Source organism: Cibotium barometz, chromosome 25 (genome assembly GCF_041138505.1).
Source record: "Cibotium barometz isolate CiBa-2024 chromosome 25, ASM4113850v1, whole genome shotgun sequence".
NCBI classification, from domain to species: domain Eukaryota; kingdom Viridiplantae; phylum Streptophyta; class Polypodiopsida; order Cyatheales; family Cibotiaceae; genus Cibotium; species Cibotium barometz.
This window is the reverse complement of record NC_141070.1, coordinates 52781067-52804516: the sequence shown is the minus strand read 5'-3', so window position 1 is coordinate 52804516 and position 23450 is coordinate 52781067. Positions and strand designations below refer to the sequence as shown.

Sequence of the window (23450 nt, the reverse complement as noted above, 5' to 3'; positions counted from 1 at the left end):
GGTAAGAAGTGTATGTGATAGGATAAGATGTATATGGGTTGTGATAGGGCGAGAATGGATGTGATGTAAAAGATTAGTTGTGAAGGCATATGGGGTTATATGAATGGGAATGTGGAAATGGATGTATGTATGTGGATGTGTGGATATGGAGATGGGAGTGTGGATGCATGAATGTGAAAATGGATGTATGCATGAAGATGTATATGCATAGATGTGGATGTGGATGTAGATGTGGCTGTATAGATGTGAATGTGGAATGTGGATGTGGATGTATGTATGTATGTGGATGTAGATGTGGATGTATAGATGTGGATGGAAATGTGGATGTGAATGTATGTGAATGTGGATGTATAGATGTGAATGTGGAATGTGGATGTATAGATGTGAATGTGGATATATAGATGTGAATGTGGAATGTGGAATGTGGATGTGGATGTATGTATGTATGTGGTTGTAGATGTGGATGTATAGATGTGAATGAGAATGTGGATGTGGATGTATGTATGTATGTGGATGTGGATGTATGAATGAGGACGTGATAGTGGATGTATGCATGTGGATGTGGATGTATGGATGTGGATATGGATGTGTATGTATGAATGTGGATATGGGATGTGGATGTATAAATGAGGATGTGAAAATGGAGGTAAGCATGTAGATGTGGATGTATGGATGTGGATGTGGATGTGGATGTGGATGTGGATGTATGGATGTGGATATGGATGTGAATATATGATATGTGATGTGAAGGAATCTGAAGTGAAGAGATGGAAAATGATGTGATTGGATGAGTACACATATAAATGGAATGTGGAATAAGTAATGTGGATTAATGAGGGATAATGTGGAAAAATGAGAGTTAATATAGAAATTGTATTTGTAACCTGTTTGTAAATGCTGTTTGTAAATGGCTGTTTTATGTCAAGAATGCTGGGGAAGCATTTTGACCATCTTGTGATTAAGGTCGTGGAGACCTAACTGATAAAGTTGCAACTACTGACGGAGAGTCAATGGAGGACGTCTCGCGTAGCAAGGTCGGCCGAGGTCTTGACCAGCCTCGGTTCGATTAAAATGGTGAGCTTCCGGTACGGTGGATGAGGGACCAAGGAAGCGGCCTATGAGTGAAGCGCTAGGTCACCTACGAAGGATCCTAGAGGGTGCTGACCATACGGTGCTCGGGCTCTGGGTCGCCTAGGATACCCACACGTGCGTCGAGGAAGATATTGGAACAAGGAGGAAGAGTTGTTTTGTGAAACCGGGCATGGATCTGGTTGATTGACCTTGCTGGTCTTCAATGGATGAGTCCATGGCTCTTTATATGGATCTGTTGGTTGATCTTGCTGATCTTCAACGAGAGTCCATCTTGATTTTATAAGTGATCATATTGCCGAGTATTATGGGCTAGGAACTATTGAAAAGGCCCCTGTGTGGACAGGTGGTGAGCGTTCTAGTTGCCAATGATGCCATAGATACTCTGATGAAGGAATGATGGGAAATTAAGAATCAACCGGATAAATTGGAAGATTGTGATCAGTGGTACTATGGTTTCATTAAAGGATTGTTTTAAAGTTAGCTGATGCTAAGAAAAAGGCAATTTCATATTGGGTGTGTAACTGGTGTGGCTAGTTTTATGTTTGCATGAACTTCCGGCTAGGGGGCCTTGGAACTCTTTTCCTTGGTACCCGGGACAAAACCTAACCAAATTCCAAATTGGATCCCATCACTACAGTGGTTGGGCGGTTGGCTCCTAACCCATGGGATCGGATGGGGTTAGGCTGGACTGATGGATCCGTAAATCGAGACTTAATTTCTGTTGCTACGATAGATGAAGTAAATCCCGGATAGTAATTGTTCTATGGATAGGAATCAACGGCTGTGCCTCTTGATGGGGAAAAAAGCGTTGATCCCAATGATCCAAGTGCAAGTTTCTTCCTTGATCTGACCGAGTACCTTTGTAGGTGCAGTCGGATCAGTTTGATCAGTAATGGTCTTGACTACATTAGAGTAAAAAGTTATCTTGGTGGAACCGTCCGTGCTTTCCGGATAAAGGAAGTTTTTTTGGGTTCGGTTTTAGAAAAAACCGACGGATTAGTCTCTTGTCCGGATATCCATGGATGAGGCCCCGAGTGTGGGACCCCTGTCCCGCGCGAGAAGTGCTACTTCCGCTGCTAGTACCCCAAATCCGTTGCTCGGTGGGAACAGGGATCTCACAATACTTATGTGCACATGTGTACACTTGGGTTTTCTTTATTTTTTTCTATATTCATATATTTATTTATGAGGGCTTGTACATTTAAACACTATTTTTCACACTCAATTAAACTTACTACTTAGTAAAAGGCTCTTATACTCTCCCCCACTTGAAGATCTTAGATGTCCTTACCTCGTGAATTGGGCATAATCTTTTACTGTATCCTCCCCTTTCTCCCAAGTAGCAGCCTCAATCGAGAAAAACTTACACTTCATCAGGTATTCCTTTGAGATCCTATTCTTGAGGGGATTTTCTTTGACATCCAAAACTGCTGCTCATTTCTCCACTTCCACTTGACCTTAAGTAGAAAAAGCAACTTGCTCATCAGCCCCAATATATGACTCAGATCTGAAGCATAATTCTTCAATAAGCTCACATGAAAGACATTGTGGATCTTTAAGGATGGAGGAAGCAAAATCTCATAAGCTTGATCTCCTTCGATCCTCATAAATCACATGCAATCCACAATATCTAGATGATAGCTTCTTGTACTTTCCCAAGGAGAGAAAACTTCTCTTGGGTCATATACGAAGCAAGCATATCACCTTCTTCAACAACTCCCTAATAGGCTGCTGTAGATCAACATATTGCTTTTATCTATCTTGAGCAGCTTTGATATCCTTCTTTATCGATTGTTGCAGCTTTGATATCCTTCTTTATAGACTGCATCTGATGATCCATTGCCTCTAACATTTGCTTTGATACTTCCACTTTGATTTGCTTTGAATGGAAGATTTGAATTTGCTATGTAGCAAGATTATGTAGACCAGTTCAATGGTGCTACATAATCTTATCTTGTAAAGTGCCGTAAATGGACTCATCCTTATGCTTCAATGATGAGATGTATTATAAGTAAATTCTATCAGATATAGATAATTCATCCATCTTTTGGAATCTCATTCATAGAATGCTCAAAGAATATCTTTGATCACCTGGCTTACCCTCTCTATCCGGCCATCGATCTCAGATGATAGGGAGTATTAAGATCTAGAGAGGTTCCATAGCTTTGAAGAATGTAATAAAAAAAACATGATGTGAACTTGCATCTCGATCATTAATAATCCTTTTTGGGCAATCCATGGAGTTTGAATATTTCCTTTAAAAAGACGTTAGCAACATCAAGGTAATAGAAGTCTTCACTAGAATAGATGGGTAACCTTTATCAAGTGATCTACCATAGCTAAGATGGAATCATACCTTGCATTAACTGAAGGCAATCTAGTAATGAAATCCATGCTTATAAACTCCCATGAGACCTATTTTTAGATAACCTATGAGACCTATTTTTACATAGAAAGGGTGGTTCAAAACCTAAACAGACAGTTTAAAGATGACTAGGTGCTCTTGTCTAGCTCAATGTGTATAGATTTTAGAGTAGCAATGGCAAGAGTCTTTCCCAAAAGACATGTAATGTCACCTACTCTCTAGATTGTACATGCTCTCTCTCTCTCTCTCTCTCTCTCACACACACACACGCATGTACCCACACACTCATGTACATGCACACATACACGCACATACACACATGCATGCACCCACCCACCCACACACCCACCCACACACACATGCATATGCATGCATGAACACATATACATGCATGCACGCACATGCACAAGCATACACACAAGCACACATGCACATGTGTGCACACGGACACACACCAATTCTTTTTGAGAGAGGATGTAGTACACTCCACAAACACACACACATATATTATGCCATTTCCATAACTATTTCATTTTCCCAGGCTTTCATTAGGTTAGAGTTGTTGGAGGCAATGAGGATTTGAGTCAAAGAACTACCACATTATGACCCCTTGGGGAAAAGGGGACTAACATCAAGCCTTTATATATATAGTGATGTTCACATATTTACATTCTAGCATCACACTTTATACATGTAAGGATGTTCCCATGTTTCTATCCAAACTTGTCTTCATTGCACATATTAATAGTTACTTTTACATACTTTGTGATCTCTTGGGAGTTTAGCATGTGTACCCATCATGGAAAATTCTACAAATTTATTAGGGAGATAATTGTGTGATTGTGCAACCATGAAAACACCAAACATTTGAATATAACATTGATGGTAAATAATTGTTACAAGAGAAAAAGGTCACTAACACAGATTATGTGCAACAAAATATAATTTCAAATGGTTCCAAGTGCATTCAACTCTATGAAAGTTGATTGTCAATCTATTGGTTTGAAAGTTTTAGTGTTTATGTTAATGCGTGCTTTTCTTAAATTTTGAAAGTAAGGAAGATTAAACCTTAGCTCAATAAAAAAGAGTATAATAATGGAACACCTGAAAGTTTTTGGTTGGAAACATGGAAGCATGTCATGACATTGGATCTAGAATTAATTTAGAATGAAATAAAAAGGTTAATTAGAATAATGAGGAGGATAAAAGGTTAATTAGAATGAAATAAAAAGGTTAATTAGAATAATGAGGAGGATAAAAGTTTGTGATGATATTTTATAAACTTGTGACAACTTGCTTGTTACCATGGAAAAAGTGGGAGATTCCAAGGCAATAGCTCTTATAAATAATGTTTATACGTTCAAAGTGCACTACTAAAGGATTTGAGATCGTTTTTTCTTTTAAAAATGAATAAAATTCTTTAGGTTTAGAAGATGCAAAAACATGGTTATATTGAATTTTAAAATAACATCATTTTTGTGTAAAATCCAAGTCTAAGATGTGGTTACATGTGGCTTTTTAAGCAATTTGAATACTATTATGCTTGCCATTTGTTCTCTACAATCTATTATATAATTTTGAGCAATATCTAGTTATTTTGCCTTTTTGGAGCATTAGTAAAGCTTAACATTCTACTATATGTTTTCTAATAGATCTTAGAATAGTGAATATACTTTTAAAAGGTGCAACACCATAATGTAGAATTATAGCCCAAATGTGTTCTTTTGATTACTATTAATTAGTTGAAAATATTGCAAGTGGCTTGCACAAGACAAATTTTATGCACTTTGATAGTAACTAAAAGCAGCATGCACCCATCAACAGATGATATGTCTTTTCTCATAAGAATAGTGCTAAAGAAAGGTTATTAAAATCATATTTATAAGGTAAAGAATCGCTATCGAATGAGGTATGCCATGTGATTTACATACAAGAGTATAAAAGCATTTGAAACCACATTGCACATAACATCATACACGTGTAAAAGAGCATTCTTGATCAGGGTATTCAAATGGATATCATTTATGCTTTTGGATACATGTCACCTTTCTTTTGAATCCATGATTAAGCTTCAAATTTAAACAAAGTCATTAGTTTCCTTTTTCCATTGCCACACACAATAGGATTTGACTTTGATAGAATCCTTTGTAGAGATTGGATTTCATTTTATATTTGAATAAAAGTGTTAACATATCAAGAATATATATAACAAGTAAAGCAAAATAGTTTTGCACTATTGAAAGAGGTAAAGAAAGAGCAGTATACTACTCATTACTAAGTTGAAGATAAACCTTCAGAAATATACATTAAAACCCCTCTATAATTTAAGCAGGCAGCAATGCCTAGCCCTCAATGGTTATTAATATGAAACCCTCACCAACAACACTCCATATCATACTTACCCTTAGTGTAATAAGGTTATTAATGTGGTTCAAGACCTATTTTTACCTATGAGACCTATTTTTACATAGAAAGGGTGGTTCAAGACCTAAACATACAGTTTATATGCTTTAAGTATCTTTGACTTATAGTAGTAGGACCGTTAGAGATTTATCTTATAGGTATGTATACTTATAGCTGCTTATGTTCACAAAAGCATCTAATAGATCTATTTTTAAATACTTTCCACATGCATGTAATATGAGGGTTTGCTCGAGAGTGATGTCTTCAAGCCACACAATTTATTTATTTTTTGGGTGAAAAACATGCTTCTATTAACAATGACTTATAGGAGATGGACTCAAGATAAGTCCATCTTCAAAGAACTTTAGAAGTAGTGGAAAAACACCTTGAACTGGCTAAAAGCAATGTCCTCCAACTGTAAGCAATCATGGAGGGACTGTCAAATTCATCTTAAAGTAAGCATATGCCTCTAGAGGATCTGCCCAAACATAGCATTATTTCTCATCTTTCATATTGTCCATAGAGCTTAATATCTTGTCCATAATAAGAAAACATCAAAATTAGGACTTCAAGCCACACACACACACACACACACACACACACACACGCACACACACGCACATTCAACATGCACACACACACACACACACATACACACACATGCACATGCACACACGCATACATGTGTAGTGCATATACATGGACATGAACATGTGCACAAACACATGTACGCATGCACATGTAAGTCCACTTTTGTTTTGCACATAAGTGATATGTGTTATTCCTTTTTAGAGTGAGGCCATCAACATATAAAGTCCATTTATGTTTATGCATTATAGGGGCTTCGTGGATATGTTGCAAGAAGGTTGTTGTCCTCATGCACAAATTCAATAAAATATTGGACAAAGCTCACTCTACCTCTCTCAAAACACATAGCTTATTGAGAAATAAACTTGCATGAACATGAAAGAAGAGAAGATGCATGGCACACACATTGGGTACAATCTCCCCCCACTTGCTTGATGGATCACACTTTCAAGCAAGTGTATTTAGATATCTTTTTTTCAATTACTTTGTGAGCCAAAAATGACTTTGACACCCCACTTTGGGCCTTGCGCCTAAACTTTAGGAAAGTGTTATGCATGAAGTAATATGAACCATCCTTCGGCCTTGACTTTAGCAAATTGTCATGCATGAATTAAGATGGGCCATCTACTAAGGGTAAATAAACCATTTGAAATAAATATGTCCCTAGCATAATAAATATGTGTGCCACCATTTTATGTACAAGATAATGACAGCCACCAAGCCACTACATAAAAATGTTGCATAAATATAATGTCGCCATAAAATATAATATCGCCATAAACATAGTGATGCCAAAATGTGCATCCAATATGCACACCAAAAAATGTGAAACCATCATCATGCCGCCTACACTAGCCCTACCATTGATTTGCTATCAAAAACACATGCACAAGATTATATCCAGCGACTATCTACCTAACATGGTGTGACCAATACCTGGTGGTAAGTCACTGACCATGTGGTAAATAATAAAAAATAAATATCCATGGAAAATATACCACAAAAATATTTCCATAATTTCCATAATCCATAACAAGATATCATTAATACCCAAGAAAAAACAATACTACCTAAGAAAATGAAAAATCTTATCCAGGTACATCTCCCATGTTGAAGTCCTTGGTAGTGTTTTCCTAAAAACTATTTCCATTGTTGTGTCTCTAACCTAGTGTCTATGTTTATACCATCCAAGATAGGAGAATTATAGTTGTGAATTTTTAGGAACTGAGGCTAGATGGTCATGAGGACACCAAAGATTATATAAAATTAATTATTAAAGCTAAATTAGACTCCTTGACCATATCTACTATAATGTGAACTAGGTGTACATGTGCACAACTAAATTAGTATGCATATCAAAAATTCATGTGTAAAGATTAAACTAGGGTGGAAATTATAAAAACCCCTTTGTAAATTAGTGCACACATTTATAATACTCATACAACACATGAACATAAGCACACATTAAAATTACCTTTAGGAAAATTCATAAATTAAAAGTGGTTGATGAGACAACTTTCATCATTGTCGACAAATTAGGCAGTGTTGGAGCATTTTTTAGATATTTAGTAGCACTTCACCCAAGAGATCATACACTTATGCTATGGGCACTTTTGTCCCATTGGGTTTTTCCCCATGGCCATCTAGGTGTGAACAAGCACCATAGGGTTGGTTAATATATAAATAACCTCATTTATAGTTTAGGGATTGCTCATTTATACTTGTATAGAGCTTTCATATCTTTCCTTAGGGATTGCCATTCTTTCTCTCACTCTACATCCTTGTGTTTTTATCATTGAGCATTGTGTGTGTGTGAGTCTGACCCTCCATTCTACGAGATCCAACAGTGGTATGAGAGTGAAGCTTTTCCATAGCTTGCTTTCTTGTTTTCTCTATACTATGTTCAAGCTTTCCTTAGCTTGTGTACAAGCTTTCTATAATTTGTTCTACTTGATCTTTATGAGTTGGTTATAGCTCAGGTTGAAGTTATTGTGGTATGCTTGAAGTTTTATTGTTCAAGCTCCCATTGAAGCTTTCAGTTTCAACAATGAAGGAGGCTTCTTTTTCTTCAAATAGATTCTTATACAAGCTCTCTTACTTGAAGTAAAAGCATTATAGCACATGAATTGTACAAATGATTCCAGCACAATAGTAGTTGACTACTTTTCAGAGTCGAATCGTTTTGATCTCAAGTGTTTTGTTTCAATCTCACACTCTACACCCTTATGTTCTTGTTATTGAGCATTATGTGTGTGTGAGTCTGGCTTTCCATTCTATGAGATCTAACAACATTTTTGTTTTAATGCTCTTTTATAGCTCACAAGTGAAAAACCATGTTATGGTTTTCACATTTGCATAGTTTTCATGGTAAACAAGCTTCAAGAACTCAATTTTGATGGTTTTTCTCTAGCGTGGAAAACCAGGGTGTTTTTCATGGTTGTGAAAAACCATATAAGTTTTTCATGGTGATAAATTTTTTAATTTTTTGATGTGTTTGTTGGTCAGTTTGATAATAGTACATGTTAATTAGCAATAGTATATGATGAACATGTAGATTGAAATACTTGGAAAGCGTGTGGTTGCTTTTATAACAAAAAGTATCATTTTTAATACACATAGGAGAGTTTCAATGCAAGTCTCACTTTAGTCATATTTACACAATTTCAACCACATGTTTTTACTCTCCTGGTGTGTTTTTAACACATGTAGGAGAGTAAAATTGAAATTGTGTAAATATGGCTTAAGTGAGCTAGTACATGTTCTCCCACATGTTTTTAATACATGTACTAGCTCACTTCAGTCATATTTACACAATTTCAACCAATGCACAAAAGACACCTCATCAAATTTGTTCCATGATTAGAGTTTTGCTTCCACATTTCTCCTTAGGTAGTAGGTGAGATCTTCCTTAAAAGGTCTTTAAACTCTACCCTACCATGGTAGCCCTAGAGAAATGTCCCACACTTATTGGGGGACTCTCCTTTTTGCATTCAAGTCTCTCCTTGCCTAAACGTGGTGATGACCCAAGCATATTGGTTAGTATTGGAAGTAAGTTAGTAACCCTTGAGTCATCCTTTTTTTTTTTGTAAAACAATAATACACACTCTTTTTTTAACCCTTTGTGGAAGGTGGGTCCGAATCGAATTTGCGTCGAGAATATAAAGGACCCCACTATAACCACTTCCTCACCCTTTAGCTCTTCCTCAATTTAGCCCTTAGTTACATTAAACTGGTGACTTAACTCGTCAAGTCTTTCACGTTTTTTGATATGGAAATGCACTCTGTTATCAACTTCGTGGGCACTATGAACTCTAGAGTTGGTGCTATGTAAAGACTAGTGGGCTGACCCGTGCTTCGCATGTATCTACCCCCTCTCTAACCTCGCGGATGCGACTGCAAGACGAAGAGCGAAACCCTCAAACGGCTTCTAGAACCTTTAAATTCTTGTCTTTCTTTATATAATATGGAGATATGGTGTGAATTGTAATTTCTAATTGGCCAAACTAAAAAAGAAAATATTGTTCGTTTTTCTCTGTGGGACACTATCCGACGTGGCTGCGGCTTCAATTTTGCACCTGGGCTGGGCCTTATATATTAAATGATAATTTTGAACATTTCGAATCGCAAAGACCTCAGGAAGGCAGCAGCACCACAACTAACCTGCCCCGGTGCCCCCTCTCTGCTTCACCCGCCTCTAGCAACCTTTGCTGTGCCGCTCACCCTCCCTCTCCCGCAGCAGAATTCCTCCCAGAGAGCGATAATGATCTTGGCGTGATCATAGATTTCAGGGAATTGTGCGTTTGCGTCTGCATCTGCATTCGCAGTTGCATTTACTTTGCGTTGTGTTGGGCGAAGTCGCAGGCTCTGTGTTGTTTTGTCGCCCTTTATAATGGGGCTAGATCTGTTCTTTCTCTCTCTCGCACGAGAAGGGTGATCGATCGGGCATCACCCTCTGCAGAAAAACCAGGTAAACCTTACGTTCTGCTTCCTTTAAAAGAAAAGAAAAGAAAAAGAAAAGCTTTCAGCATTCTATAAACTATTCCAGAAGGCAAATTTTATGTGTTAAGATTGCACTTATTCTGCATCGAAGTGTTGCATCATTATCAGAGCCCATGTGCTTGCCTCTGTTTTTTTTTTTTTTTTTTGGTTTGTGGGGGTGTTGTTTTTTCTTTTGTAAGGAAACAGCCCCAATGGAGGTGGTGGTGATGCATTAACAAGATGAAATGGGAGATTTATTTATTTTTCATAAAATTTGCCCCAAACTTTCAAGCCATATGGCCCTATCATAATCTTTCATATGCCAGCAGCAAGGGGGCTACTCGAGCATGCTGTAGGGAAAGCTTGCGTGGTGCCAGCTAAGTTCCCGGCCTGTGGGATGGGAGAAATGAGGCCCCCCACAACACCTCTTACATGCTGCCCGACCCTGCCCACATGTCTGACCTGCTACCTGCATGTGGGAGATTGGGGGTCATCAACCCAGCAAGACCTCTCACCATACTTGTGAGATCAATCAATACGGACGTGGCTTTTTCCTTCATATAGATCTGCTATCCCATCATAGCTTGGCCCTTGCTAATGGTCAACAACTTGGATTTGCCTGCTGATGATCCCTCAAAAATAGCTATATTAGCACAACCTGAGATTCTTTGCGATAAGGCACTGCATCTATTGCCCCTGAATTTGCTACATTAGCTCAACCTAAGACTAGGTGCTGCATCTATTGCACTTGAAATAGCAATATTGGTGCAACCTAAGATTCTTCATGATACGATGCTGCATCTATTGCACTTGAAATAGCTATATTGACACAATCTAAGATTCTTCGTGATAGATAAGATACTGCATCTATTCTGAGTTGGAAGTGGTCCTAGAACATGATGAATTGTGTTGGGATCCATGTAACCTTGTGCAACCTTCTCGACACAAAGGTAGCTCTTAGTTTTTGAGTTATTACATGCCAATGTAGCAGGCAGCAAGCTCAGTTAAATAAGGTTGACGAAATCAGTGCAAATTTGAACTATTGAGGAGCATCATATTCACAATGGCATTGGAGCTTCCTTCCATGTCAACTCAACCCGGGGACTAAGGACTGTTGAGAACTACCTTGGTGCATGCTTTGCAAGCGATAGACCAAGAGTTTGGAAAGCTTCTAACTATTGGGTTCAGAAGGACCAGAAATTGAAGGAGTTGAAGGCTCCTCTGTGGATATATGCCTGCCAACTGGGAGCAAACGCCTCCACACGAATTGGGGTTATGCTGATCAGCCCACATTTGCCTGATTGCCAGGTGGTCAGAATGCTTGCGCATAAAATGTTTCCAAGCTGAGTGCCAAGTAGGGTGGGCTTTTGGCTTCTCCTGCTTCCTCTCTAAAGTTGATTTTGGTGCTCCTGTTGAGCCGCAGTGTTGGGGCTGCCCTTTCTGCCTTTGTAATTCTTGTGTGTGGTCTCCTGGGAGTCTGGGACATGTGCATGCTGTGAATGCTACCCTCTTTGTGCTCTACTTTGGCAGCTTTTTTGCATGGAGGATTATTGTTTTGTTGAAAGGCCAACATATTTTTTGTATCCTAGCTTCTTTGGAAAAGAAATGAGGACTGCTATAGCACTGCCTATTGAACTTGTAAGCTAGGATACAATGCTATATAAAAGTGTACATTTGTCTAGTTTCTTTGTGCACACTGCACAAGGCAGGAAGAGAAAAAGAAGACCCCCTGTCGTTGTTTAAAGGACAGGTTTATTATAAGAAGACCAATGGAAACAACTATCCATTTTTTGTTAAATTAGGTTGCCAATGTTGATAATTTTTTTCATTCAGCTCTGAGGATCATGGCTGATAGAGAGGTAGGGCACATGACTGCATAGAGACCACAACAATAAACCTGGAAAAGATGTTTAACAAGCTTAGCAAGGCCCGCTTAATTAATTCAAAGTATAGACTTCAGGATAAAGGTTTAAGACTGCTACTATAGCTTTAGAAGCAAACTTGTCAGGATTGGGATTTGGACTTGAGACCTGCATGTTTATAACTCAATACCCAACCACGATGTTACATGTCCTTTCGTTAAACAGAAATGGGTGTTTCTTTTGAGAGAGCTATTCAGTAACCTTAGGCTCTATACTGACTTGTTTCCTTTGATAGAGCTATTTGGTAACCTTAGGCTATATACTTACTCTCCTCTCTTCCTTGAACTAACTAAAATTGAATTTTGCCTTTTGATTGATCAGAGTACATCACAGCTTTCTTAGAAAAGAAATTTGCTACTTGGTGCAGGCATGTGAGCTAACATCAGATATATTTTCATCAAGCATAATGGAAGAAAAGCCTACAATTGGCTTGGTAAATATTGGTGCAGTTGTGGCAGTTCTCCAATGGTGGTGTTTCAATGTGGTCGTTATTGTGATGAACAAATGGATATTTCAGGTTTGTCATTATACAGACTATCCTCAATGTTGTGAATTGACACCCAAATGTTTGGAATTTTGTTTTCATGCAAGATATAGCTTCTTGGTCACAGTTTAGGCCTGACCAACTGTTTCTTTGATCTTTCTGTGAGCAGAAACTTGACTTCAAGTACCCTCTTACTGTCTCTTCAATACACTTCATATGCTCAGCAATCGGAGCATATGTTGCCATTAAGGTTTTGAAGCTGAAGCAGTTGATTGAGGTGGATCCCGCAGATCGTTGGAGTCGCATTTTCCCAATGTCCTTTGTATTCTGCATCAATATTGTTCTTGGCAATGTGAGCCTGCGCTACATTCCTGTGTCCTTCATGCAGACAATCAAGTCCTTCACTCCAGCTACAACAGGTTTATGTCTTGTTTCGTGTTTCCACTTGTTTGAAGGGTAGTTCCTTCCTCATTTGTTATTTGTGGGTGAGTTTCTTATTGACTGCAATGGGTTATGGTTGAAGCAGTGTTTTTGCAGTGGTTTGTTTGGCGTAAGAGCTTTGATCGACGGGTATGGTTGTCGTTAGTGCCTGTGGTAGGTGGCATTCTGTTAACCTCCGTCACGGAGACAAGCTTCAACATGTTTGGATTCCTTGCAGCCTTCTTTGGCTGCATGGTTACCTCAACCAAGACGATACTTGCAGAGTCTCTGCTGCATGGATACAATTTTGATAGGTGTGTAATGTGCATCTGTCTGTCTGGACATACCTATGTCAACATTTGGAATAACTAATATTTGGTCTGGTTTTTTTCCAGCATCAATACAGTGTATTACATGGCTCCGTATGCGACCATGATACTGGCCTTTCCAGCACTTATTTTTGAAGGGCCTGGTGTCTTGGGATGGATGGCCACTCAGGAGTCACTCTTCAAGCCATGGATGATTATTTTTAGCTCAGGAATGTTTGCATTTTGTCTCAATTTTTCTATCTTCTACGTCATTAAGACTACCACTGCCGTCACCTTTAATGTTGCAGGCAATATGAAGGCAAGTATAGGAACCATTTATTTATTTTTTTGCAATTTCAGAAGTTGAGATTGACAACTAAATTTGCTGTGTATACTTATAATAGTTTTTGTTTTTTGTTTTTCATAAACAGGTTGCAGTCGCTATCATCATTTCTTGGCTCATCTTTCACAATCCCATTTCCCTTTTGAATGCAGTTGGATGCTCTGTTACCCTTTTAGGTTGCACAATTTATGGCTACGTCAGGCATAAGCTCTCTGAAGATGCCAAGGCCATCAGTCTTCAGACCCTGGAAAAGAGTGATGACCTGCTTTCTGAGAAACTGTAAAGAGTTTTTTTTTTGGGATAAACTTAAAAACAGATTTTTCCAAAGGTCAAATAGGTGCCATAAACTGGTTATATATTTTGCCATCACATGATGGTTAGATCATAGAATTCATGTATTATCTGCCTTTTCTTTGACTGCTCAGGTAAATGGACCATATATAAGTGGTGAGTTAACTCAAGGAAAGCTTAATTCTAAGCCCTGCATTCTTCTTGTGGAGGCATTTAAATGCGATTGGTTCACACTATCAACAAAAGAGTCAAGGTTGCTCTATAAGCCAAGCTAATCATCACAATTTTTAGCAATGGTGGATTATTATTCCACTCTTGTTTACGTTAAAAGGAGACGGTGTACTCTGATGCTATATTGAAATGTTAGGAGACTTTGTATGTAGGATTGATCATAGTGCGCACCATTGTCGTGATCCCATTAAACCAAATGTCTTCTAGATGCGAGCACTACCACATCACTGCTGTAAATATGTGGGATAATATAATACAAAAAAGGTAATATTCTACATGTTTTGGTCGATCAATGATGTGTCTCTGAAGAAGCAACAAGTAGACAATGATGCAGCTTATATTAAGTCATAGTTGAACGTGGAAGGTTGCTAACCATTATTAAACTAAACTGTAGTTTTTCAAGCAGCATTAGGAATTTTGAACTTTGTATAATGAGGGTGCCCCTTGGCCCCCCTTCTCTATGCTATTATGGTCCGACTCCCTGGGATGGCTTATTCAAGATGCCATGAATAGTGGTTCCCTCAAAGGTATGTTTCTCCCAGGTACAATAAAGCCCAATCATGCCTGCAGCAATTTGCAGACGATACAAATGAAGGGTCGAGTTAGAAATCTTTCTATGGGAGTCTTGTGTCTAGAAGTACTGCTTTAAATATATCCACAGAACTGAGCATTTTGCACCAACCCAAATAAGGTTTTAAAGCTACTGATGCAATGTGTGGCTAGGAGTTTGTCGGATAACAGTGGATCAAACTTAAACAGCATTTTTCATAAAAGGCAGCTTTCACCTAAATTTTAAGATTCGCAAAATGGTTGTGTTTAAGCTATCACTTGTCTAGCACATCAGGTACATATATGCCTGGGCATGGTAGTCCCAAGAGCCATATCCCAAAGGTGAGGAAAGTAAGGCACAGTGCCTCCTGCCGTGTCAGGTGCCTGCTTCAGATCCAAGATAATGCCCCCCATAGTCTGTGTTTGTGAATGTGCAAGCTTCTCCAAAGGCAAAGGCAAAGGCAAATAAAAATGATTCTTTTCTACCCGCACTGGCATGACAGGAGTGAGCTGTCTCCAAGCATTATGTTTTTAAGGCTTCCTTGGAAGGACCCTCACTGCTGTTCATTTTCAAAGAGATTTACACCCCAGTAATGTGTGGGACACGACGACGTTGCGTGGGTAAACCAATGGTGGCATACTATTGCACATCATCGCTTATAATAATAAGTGTGAATGTGTAACGTTCATGGGTGACAGTTATAGGCCAAAGATCTAGTGATGTGTAGCATGGAGGTACCAACGAGGACATAGGGGGCGTTGTGAGTATGGTGTGTGGTCAGGAAGTACACACTGGACGCTTGATGCTCAGGTTGGTCATGGTTTGCCAATCTAGGTTTATTTTTACTATTCGTGAGTTCATCTTCTTCTCTCTCACGTCACGTTTTTGCATGAAGCTAGATACAGAGACCTTGCTTGCCTTGAATGGAGATCTTACATTTGGTATGGGAGCCTAACCCTTGATTGTTGGTTATGGGGAAGGTTTGTAGTAGATTGGAGCCTCTCTTGAGTTGGCAAGAGGAGGAGAATCATCATTGCTGCTGCAGTCGTTTTCATTTTTGTCAGTTTCGTCAACGTTGTCGGAAATTCGTTCGTCAGTCGACGTCCGTTGTCATCCATTCGTTACCGTTGACGTGTCACTGCTGTTGGCTGTCGCTTTCTTGTTTTGTGGCCAAGCAACAGGGTGCCAGCAACACAACACAAGACTCTCCATCGTAATGTTGCTTGCAGTACATCACCGGCCGTCGCCCGCAACAAGCCGCGCTCTCTCCATCTCGACGCTGTCGCAAGCCTAGACACCAGTTTGCAACGCAGAATAGAGTGAAAAAATAAAATAAAAAAATGTAAGTCTTTCAAAGGTTTCTTGGAGGTGGGTCACACGTAAGAGTTAGAGTTTTTGGGCCACAAATTTCTCTATTCAGTGGATTGTTTGTTGAAGCTCTTGGCTCGATCTTCGAGGTTGCTGCTCTCCACAACATTGGCCTACATCGGCCTCGATATTTTTACCACTAGGGGGCTCACTTATCCCTACTCTTTATATTTTTCGTCTTTTTGGTGCTTTTTGTATATTATTCATTAAAATGGGTTTGGACCATTCTACCCCACCACATGTGATATCATTGACGAGCACATTAGAATCCAGCATGCTGTATATAATTTATAGGATGTGGCTCATCGTTGGGGGATGAAGATGCAAAAGGACAAGGCAATTTCGAATACTTGGGAGGAGTTTAAAAATATATTTATTCAAAATTTTGTGCCTCTAGATGAGTAGAGTAGAGCACTTGATACTTGGTTTTTTCCCTCTCAGAAGAATCTCACAGTTTAGGAGTATGCAGACAAGTATCGAGAGGTGCTTATGAAGATCCCACAAATTTTATTGGATTCCTATAGGTTCATAAGTTTGCTTTGGGTTCAAATGATAAACTTTGACCATTAGTTTGCCATGAGAAGTGTAAAACCTTATCTAGAGCTATAGAGATGGCTTTAGTTTATGAAGATGGTTGAAAAGGTCAAAGTCAGGCGCAGTGGGTCAAGGTTCAAAGTCTCACTTTATGCGACCTACTATAAAGCTTCCAGGTACACTAGTGGGCAAAAAGGAAAGGTATCTATGTCTAGTGTACATTCATCTACAAAAGCCCTTTCAGGAGTTAAGATAAAGGTGTCAACGAAGAATGACCACATATCTTCTCTCACTCTCGAGCAGTTTGAGAAAGCAAAGAATGAAGGCTTATGCTATGCTTGTATGGGAAATCATCAAAGGCGTGATTGTCCAATAAAGAAGCAGCACATAGCTGCAAATATGACCACTGAGCCTATAGATTCAAATCGCGGGGACAATCTCGAGGAGGATTTGTTGGATGACTCCAAAGTAGACACCCCAACATTCCACTAGAATACTCTCAGTGTCCATTGAGAAACGGGTACCCACAATTGTAGATAGAGTCTTACTTTTAGAGGCCAAGCGGTTACCAGTTTCCAGTTATAGAACTTATTGTCATGAAGGGTTTGGTTGAAGGGAAATAGTGAAGGTACTCTCCAATACGGGCTCTAGTCATAATGTGGTTAGTTCTCAGCTTGTCAAGAAGTTAAAGTTAAAAACTCAGGTTTGGGATCAACAAGTTGTAGGCTTTGGTCTCACCATTCAATCCTATTTTGAGGAACTCAACTTTGATATTACTCGACTAGCACGTTTTGATGTTGTGCTAGGGAAAGAATGGCATGCATGGAAGAAACCTCTTATCGACTTTGCAACAACAAATGTCTATCAATTTATGCATGAGGGGAGGATGCATTACATAAAAGGTTAGCCAAATCTACCCAAGAATGCATTAATTTTACTGCTACACAAATGCTAAGAATATCTTGTAACTCTCTCTTTTTAGGTTGGGTTCAAAAAGTTTCAAGTGTTATAGACACGCATGAAAGTGGAACTCTAACTTGTAATGCCACAAAATCTTTGCAAGAGAAATTTCTGACGAAATTTTTTGATGTTTTCAAATCTGACCTACCCTCTTCTTTGCCTCCGCGCAAAAATGTGGAGCATAGAATAGAGCTTATGCCTGGTGTAATTGCAGTTAATAGACCTCCGTACCAGATGATTTTGGTCGAGGAGAACGAGGTATCGAAGGTGATTGAGGAGTACCTAGAGAAAGGACTCATTCGCCCAAGTTTATCACCGTTCGCTTCTCTGATTTTGCTAGTTAAGAAGAAAGATGGTTCTTATTGAACGTGTAGTATCGGTTACAGAGCCTTAAATAAGCTTAATGTAAGCATTGATATCCAATGCCAAGGATCGATGATTTGAAAAACGCTCTAGGTGGAGCTAAGGTCTTTAGTAAGATATATTTAAAAAGTGGATACCATCAGATTCGTATTAAAGACGAAGATGTATCTAAGACTGCTTTTTGTACTTGTTTTGGTCATTTTTATGAGTACCTTGTAATGCCATTTAGGCTTACTAATGTGCTAGCCACATTTATGATGTTAATGAATGATGTCCTTAGGCCATTCATGGTTTACGTCTGGACTAACATTCAACAACAAAGTTTTGATAAGTTAAAGCAGGCGGTTGCAACTACACCTGTGTTCAAGATCCATCAGGGGAAATTTGGACTCAAATTGGGCCCTTTAAGAATTTGTACACATTCTCTCTCTACAAAAATGGGCTCATGGTGAAAATTTTGCAAATCAACTCAGAAGTGAGGGGAGTTTGGATATTTGGAATCTACTCTTCGACCTTTCCAATGGAAGAGTAGATTCCAAATGTCCAAACTCCGCTCACTTCTGAGTTGATTTGCAAAGTTTCACATGACCCATTTTTAAAGAGAGAGAATGTGTACAAATCCTTAAGGGCCTAATTTGAGTCCAAATGTTTCCTAATGGTGGATTTGTCATTACCTTTTGTTGTTGAGACAGATGCTAGTAGCGTTGCCATAGGAGCTGTGTTGAGCAAAGAAGGTCGACCAGTGGCTTTTGAAAGTAATAAACTCAGTAGTTTGCAATGTAAGTGGCCCACACATGAGCTTGAATTGTATGCAATTATACATGCACTAAAGGTGTGGAGGCATTGCTTGTATGGAGTTGAGCTTAAGGTATACACGGATCATGATACGCTAAAGTATTTTTGTAACCAGTCAGATTTAAGCGGCGATCATGTAAGATGGCAAGAGTTTCACATGAAAATCTTGTATAGATGAGAAAAACAAAATGTTGTTGTCGATGCATTGTCTTAGATAATGTATCAGATCAGTTTCAAAATAGTCGAGAATGAGATCATTCATAGAATACGTGAAGCTCAAAAGGTGTATCCGTATGTCCAATCGTTATGGAAAAAGGCTAGCCAGGTAGATGAGGAATCAGTTCCATCTGATTTGTTGTCTGGTAAACATAGATTTACCATTGAGAATGGAATTCTCAAGAGGAACGACAAGGTATGCGTTCCAGACTCGGATAATCTAAGGGTATTAGTGATGCGAGAATGTCACGATAGTCCATGTGCTGGACACCTGGGAATAAAGAAAACAATTGAGCTCATTAAACGTTTCTACTGGTGGCCATAGTTAAAGAAACATGTTAATAATTATGTGACACAGTGTTTACAGTGTTAGGTTACTAAATTCCAGCGTGTGAAGTAGCTCGGATTGTTACATCCGTTGCCTATTCCAGAGAGGAAATGGCAAAGTATTTCCATGGATTTCATTATGGGTTTACCCAAAACTAGGAAAGATTATAATACTATCTTTGTCATTGCGGATAGGTTATCTAAGATGGCACATTTTGTTCCTACCTACTACGAACAAGGTTGAAGCTCCGCAAGTGGCGGAATTATTTATTGCCAATGTGTTTAGATTACATGGCTTGCCAGAATCCATTGTGTTGGATAGTAGAATGTTTTTAGTAAACTTGGCACGCAACTTTGTATGAGCAACGGTGAACATCCATAGACTGATGGTCAAAATTGAGAGCGTCAACCAAGTCTTGGAAGATATGTTGCGAGCTTATGTTGGAGAATGACATATCGATTGGGAAAAGTATTTGGCTTTATTGGAGTTTGCGTATAATTCGCGCAAGCATTCCTCTACAAACTTTTCTTCTTTTGAATTGAATTATGGGTATAATCCATTGATGCTAGGTACAATTGGATTACCTCAAAAGACACCATTGTAATTGAATTTTTGTCTCAGATGCAGTTAAATTTAGCTAGAGCTCGAGATTATATCCACTGGGCTACGGATCGAGTGATTAACTATGCTAATCCTAAGAATAAGACGTTCTTTTAAAGAAGGGGAGAAAGTGTTTCTACTTTTGTTCCTCGGAGAACGGAGACACTTCGTGTGGGTAAATCTACTAAGTTGTTGCCTAGATATTTGTTGCCATATATATACTGATGTATCTGAACACACTTAGGACCGTCGGGGCACTTTTTCCCTCTTTAGAGGAGGTTTTTCCCCCCGGCTTGTATATACGCCCATTCTTCTAGGGCTACATAATCTTTGTACATTGACACAATCTAATACACTGTGTGTTGTGTGCATTCTTGCTTCTTCTTCTCCAAGCTTTGTGTGCTTTCCTACAACCCTAATTCCAACAATTGGTATCAGAGCAGGCATCGGCTCCCAGGGCTACGCCGCCAGCACCCTCCGACTCACGTTCTCCGATTGAGGTTTGCAGGTCCCTATACTCTGTAGACAAGCTCGTAGGGCTTGCGTTCTCAGAAATTGCATCTAAGGTCGTTTCGGGCTCCGTTTTTGCATTACAAGTTCTGTACAGGTGTTTTCGTCATTTTGTGCAGAAATTTCGATAGTGCAGTTTTCTGCAAAACAGGCATACGTATTCTATTGTGGACTGTGCTACATAGCACGAGTTGTTTTCTGTTTAGTCTTTGCTCCATTACAGGTAGCTTTTGCATCAGTTTAAGTCAGTGGCCATGGTTGATAACAGCAATGATATATTTCGCATGTTGTCTTGCTGATGACAAACTGGATGGAGATAGCAACAACTACCCACTTTGGGCATACATGATGCAGCATGTTTTGGTTGCAAAAGGAGTGTGGAACATTGTGCAGGGTATGGATGTACGTCCAGGTTCTGTGAATGTAGGATCTGTTGAGGATGTTGCAGGTTCTAGCAGCTCTACTGTTGCTGCTGTTTTACTACCCACTGCTGAACAAGCTCGTTGGGATGGTAAAGATGCGCAGGATCATGCCTTGATTGCACTTTCTGTCAAACGTAACATCACTCCACATATCCGTTCAGCTAAAACAACAAAACAGACTTGGGATATTCTAGCTGGTTTGTATGCAGGTCGTAACGAGGCAAAAATCTCTTACCTGCGTAAAGAGCTAGAATCGAAGATTATGCAAGAAGATGATGACATGAATGTTTTTCTTGCTGAGATTAAAGATCTCAAGGAGCAGTTGATTTCTATAGGTGAGATTATTTCTGATCATTCTCTTGTGCAGACTGTTCTTGATATGCTTTACCTGAGTCATATCAGACTTTTGCTTCCACGTGGAGACTTGTTATTGAGAGGACAGACCTGATGTTGTCAAGTATGATACTTTAGTCAACAAGCTCTTGCAAGAAGCGCAGTCCAGGTAAAACAGGGCTAGGCAGCGTCGTGCAGTTGATCATGCATTTATTTTGCTGCCCCAGCAGCAGCAAAGAAGAAGTGGTAAGGCAGTCCCTTCCACTGTTGCTTCTCCTATTAGTAGGTCTGCAACTTCTTCTCCTTCCACAGGTAGCAACAATAGGTCTGAGAAGGCTCTTGATAAAGGCAAGAAAAAGATCAGGTGCAACTATTGTAAGGCAACTGATCATGTTATTAAGAATTTCCCTAAGTTAAAGGCTAAAGAGGCAAAGAAGAAAGAGTCAAATGCAGCCACAATAGCGGATGCTTCTACAAATGCAGACTCTGCAAATGTTGTGCAGGATACAGAATGGGCGTTTAGCGTGTATTGCCAGTATGACCCATCTGTACATGATGCATGTTTGGCAGTTTCTGTTGACTCTGATGTATGGTATTTTGACAGTGGTGCTACAAAGCACATTACCTCGCATCGTGATATGTTCACTTGTCTTGAGGCTGTCCCTAATGGGAATACTATCACATGTGCCAATAATGCTTTTTACCCAGTGAAGGGCATTGGTAAAAGTATGCTTACTGCTACAAATGGCAACGTTTTCACACTTTCAGATGCTTTGTATGTGCTAGGGATAAAGAAGAATATATTTTCTGTCTCTGCGCTTGCTAGACTTGGACTTGTAGTCAAATTTGTGGATGACAGATGTAGTGTTCATGATTTTGACTTCTGGTGATACAATTATTGCATCTGGCACCTTGTTTTGTGGGCTGTATAGGCTCAATTCTTATGACAAGTGTGTGGAAGATGCAAAACTATGGCATGCTCATTTTGGTCATCTGAACTTTGCTAGTTTGCTGCGTTTGCAGAAATTTGATATGGTTGCTTCATTGCCTCCTCTTGAGGCACCATTGAAACATGTTTGTGAAGGCTGTATTTTGGACAAAATGCAGCGTTTTGCGTTTCCAAAGGATGGTTCTGTGCGGGCCACTCGCAAATTGCAACTTGTACATAGTGATGTATGTGGGCCTATGCAAACTCCGTCATTTGGTAAACACTTGTACTTCGTGACTTTCATTGATGATTACTCAAGGCATGCATGGATATATCCACTGAAGGCAAAGTCCGAAGTGTTTTTGTGCTTCAAACAATTTTTGCTTATGGTTGAAAATGTATCCAATTGTACTGTGGGCACCCTCCGTTCTGATCGAGGGGGGGAGTACATGTCTAAAGAGTTTGATGCATTTCTGGCTAGTCGTGGGATAAAACACCAATGTACAGTGCCGTATACCCCTCAGCAAAATGGTGTTGCTGAGAGGAAAAACAGGTAGATGGCACGATGTATGGTCAAGAGCCAAGCTTTGCCATATACGTTTTTGCTTGAGGCTGTCATGTGTGCTGCATATGTACTCAACAGGTGTCCCACTAAGGCTTGCAGTCTGTTACTCCATACGAAGCTTGGCATGGCAAGAAGCCTTCTATTGGTCACTTGCGTGTCTTTGGTTGCTTGGCCTATGCTTTAGTGCCTGTGCAACAACGTAGAAAATTGGATGATAAGGCTGTCAAATGCATTTTTGTTGGTTACAGTGCTGAGAGCAAGGGTTACAGATTGTATCATCCGCAGTCAGAGCGTATCTCGATTAGTCGAGATGTTGTTTTTGTGGAAGATGCTGTGCAGCCTTTGTTATCATGTACCAAAGAGACAGGTGTGAGCTCACGGGATGTATTTGATACGTTGTTGCCTCTGTTTACAGGTGGGAATTCAAATGTAAGTCCTAATGAGGTAAATATTCAACCTATGCAGATTTCAAACGACATCATAGATCAGCCTATTTCTGATGCAGATTTACAGGATGTAATTTATGAGGATAGGGCTGAAAATGAGTAGGCTA

At 39.3% G+C, this 23450-nt stretch overlaps 1 protein-coding gene across 2 annotated transcripts; it reads left to right on the top strand.

Moving 5' to 3' along the window:
- Nucleotides 1-10056: 10056 nt before the first annotated feature.
- LOC147624726 (UDP-galactose transporter 1-like) lies at nucleotides 10057-14379 on the top strand. Of its 2 annotated transcripts, none has more exons than XM_086819761.1 (6): nucleotides 10057-10415; nucleotides 12716-12865; nucleotides 13002-13251; nucleotides 13359-13566; nucleotides 13648-13879; nucleotides 13992-14379. In XM_086819761.1, exons 2-6 carry the CDS (start codon nucleotides 12755-12757, stop codon nucleotides 14184-14186), a joined length of 996 nt encoding a protein of 331 aa, XP_086675887.1. In that variant the 5' UTR covers nucleotides 10057-10415; nucleotides 12716-12754; the 3' UTR covers nucleotides 14187-14379. The 2 variants fall into 2 exon arrangements, with proteins under 2 accessions (XP_086675887.1, XP_086675888.1); XM_086819762.1 differs by having other exon boundaries at nucleotides 10074-10415; nucleotides 12670-12865.
- The last annotated feature ends 9071 nt before the right edge of the window (nucleotides 14380-23450 follow it).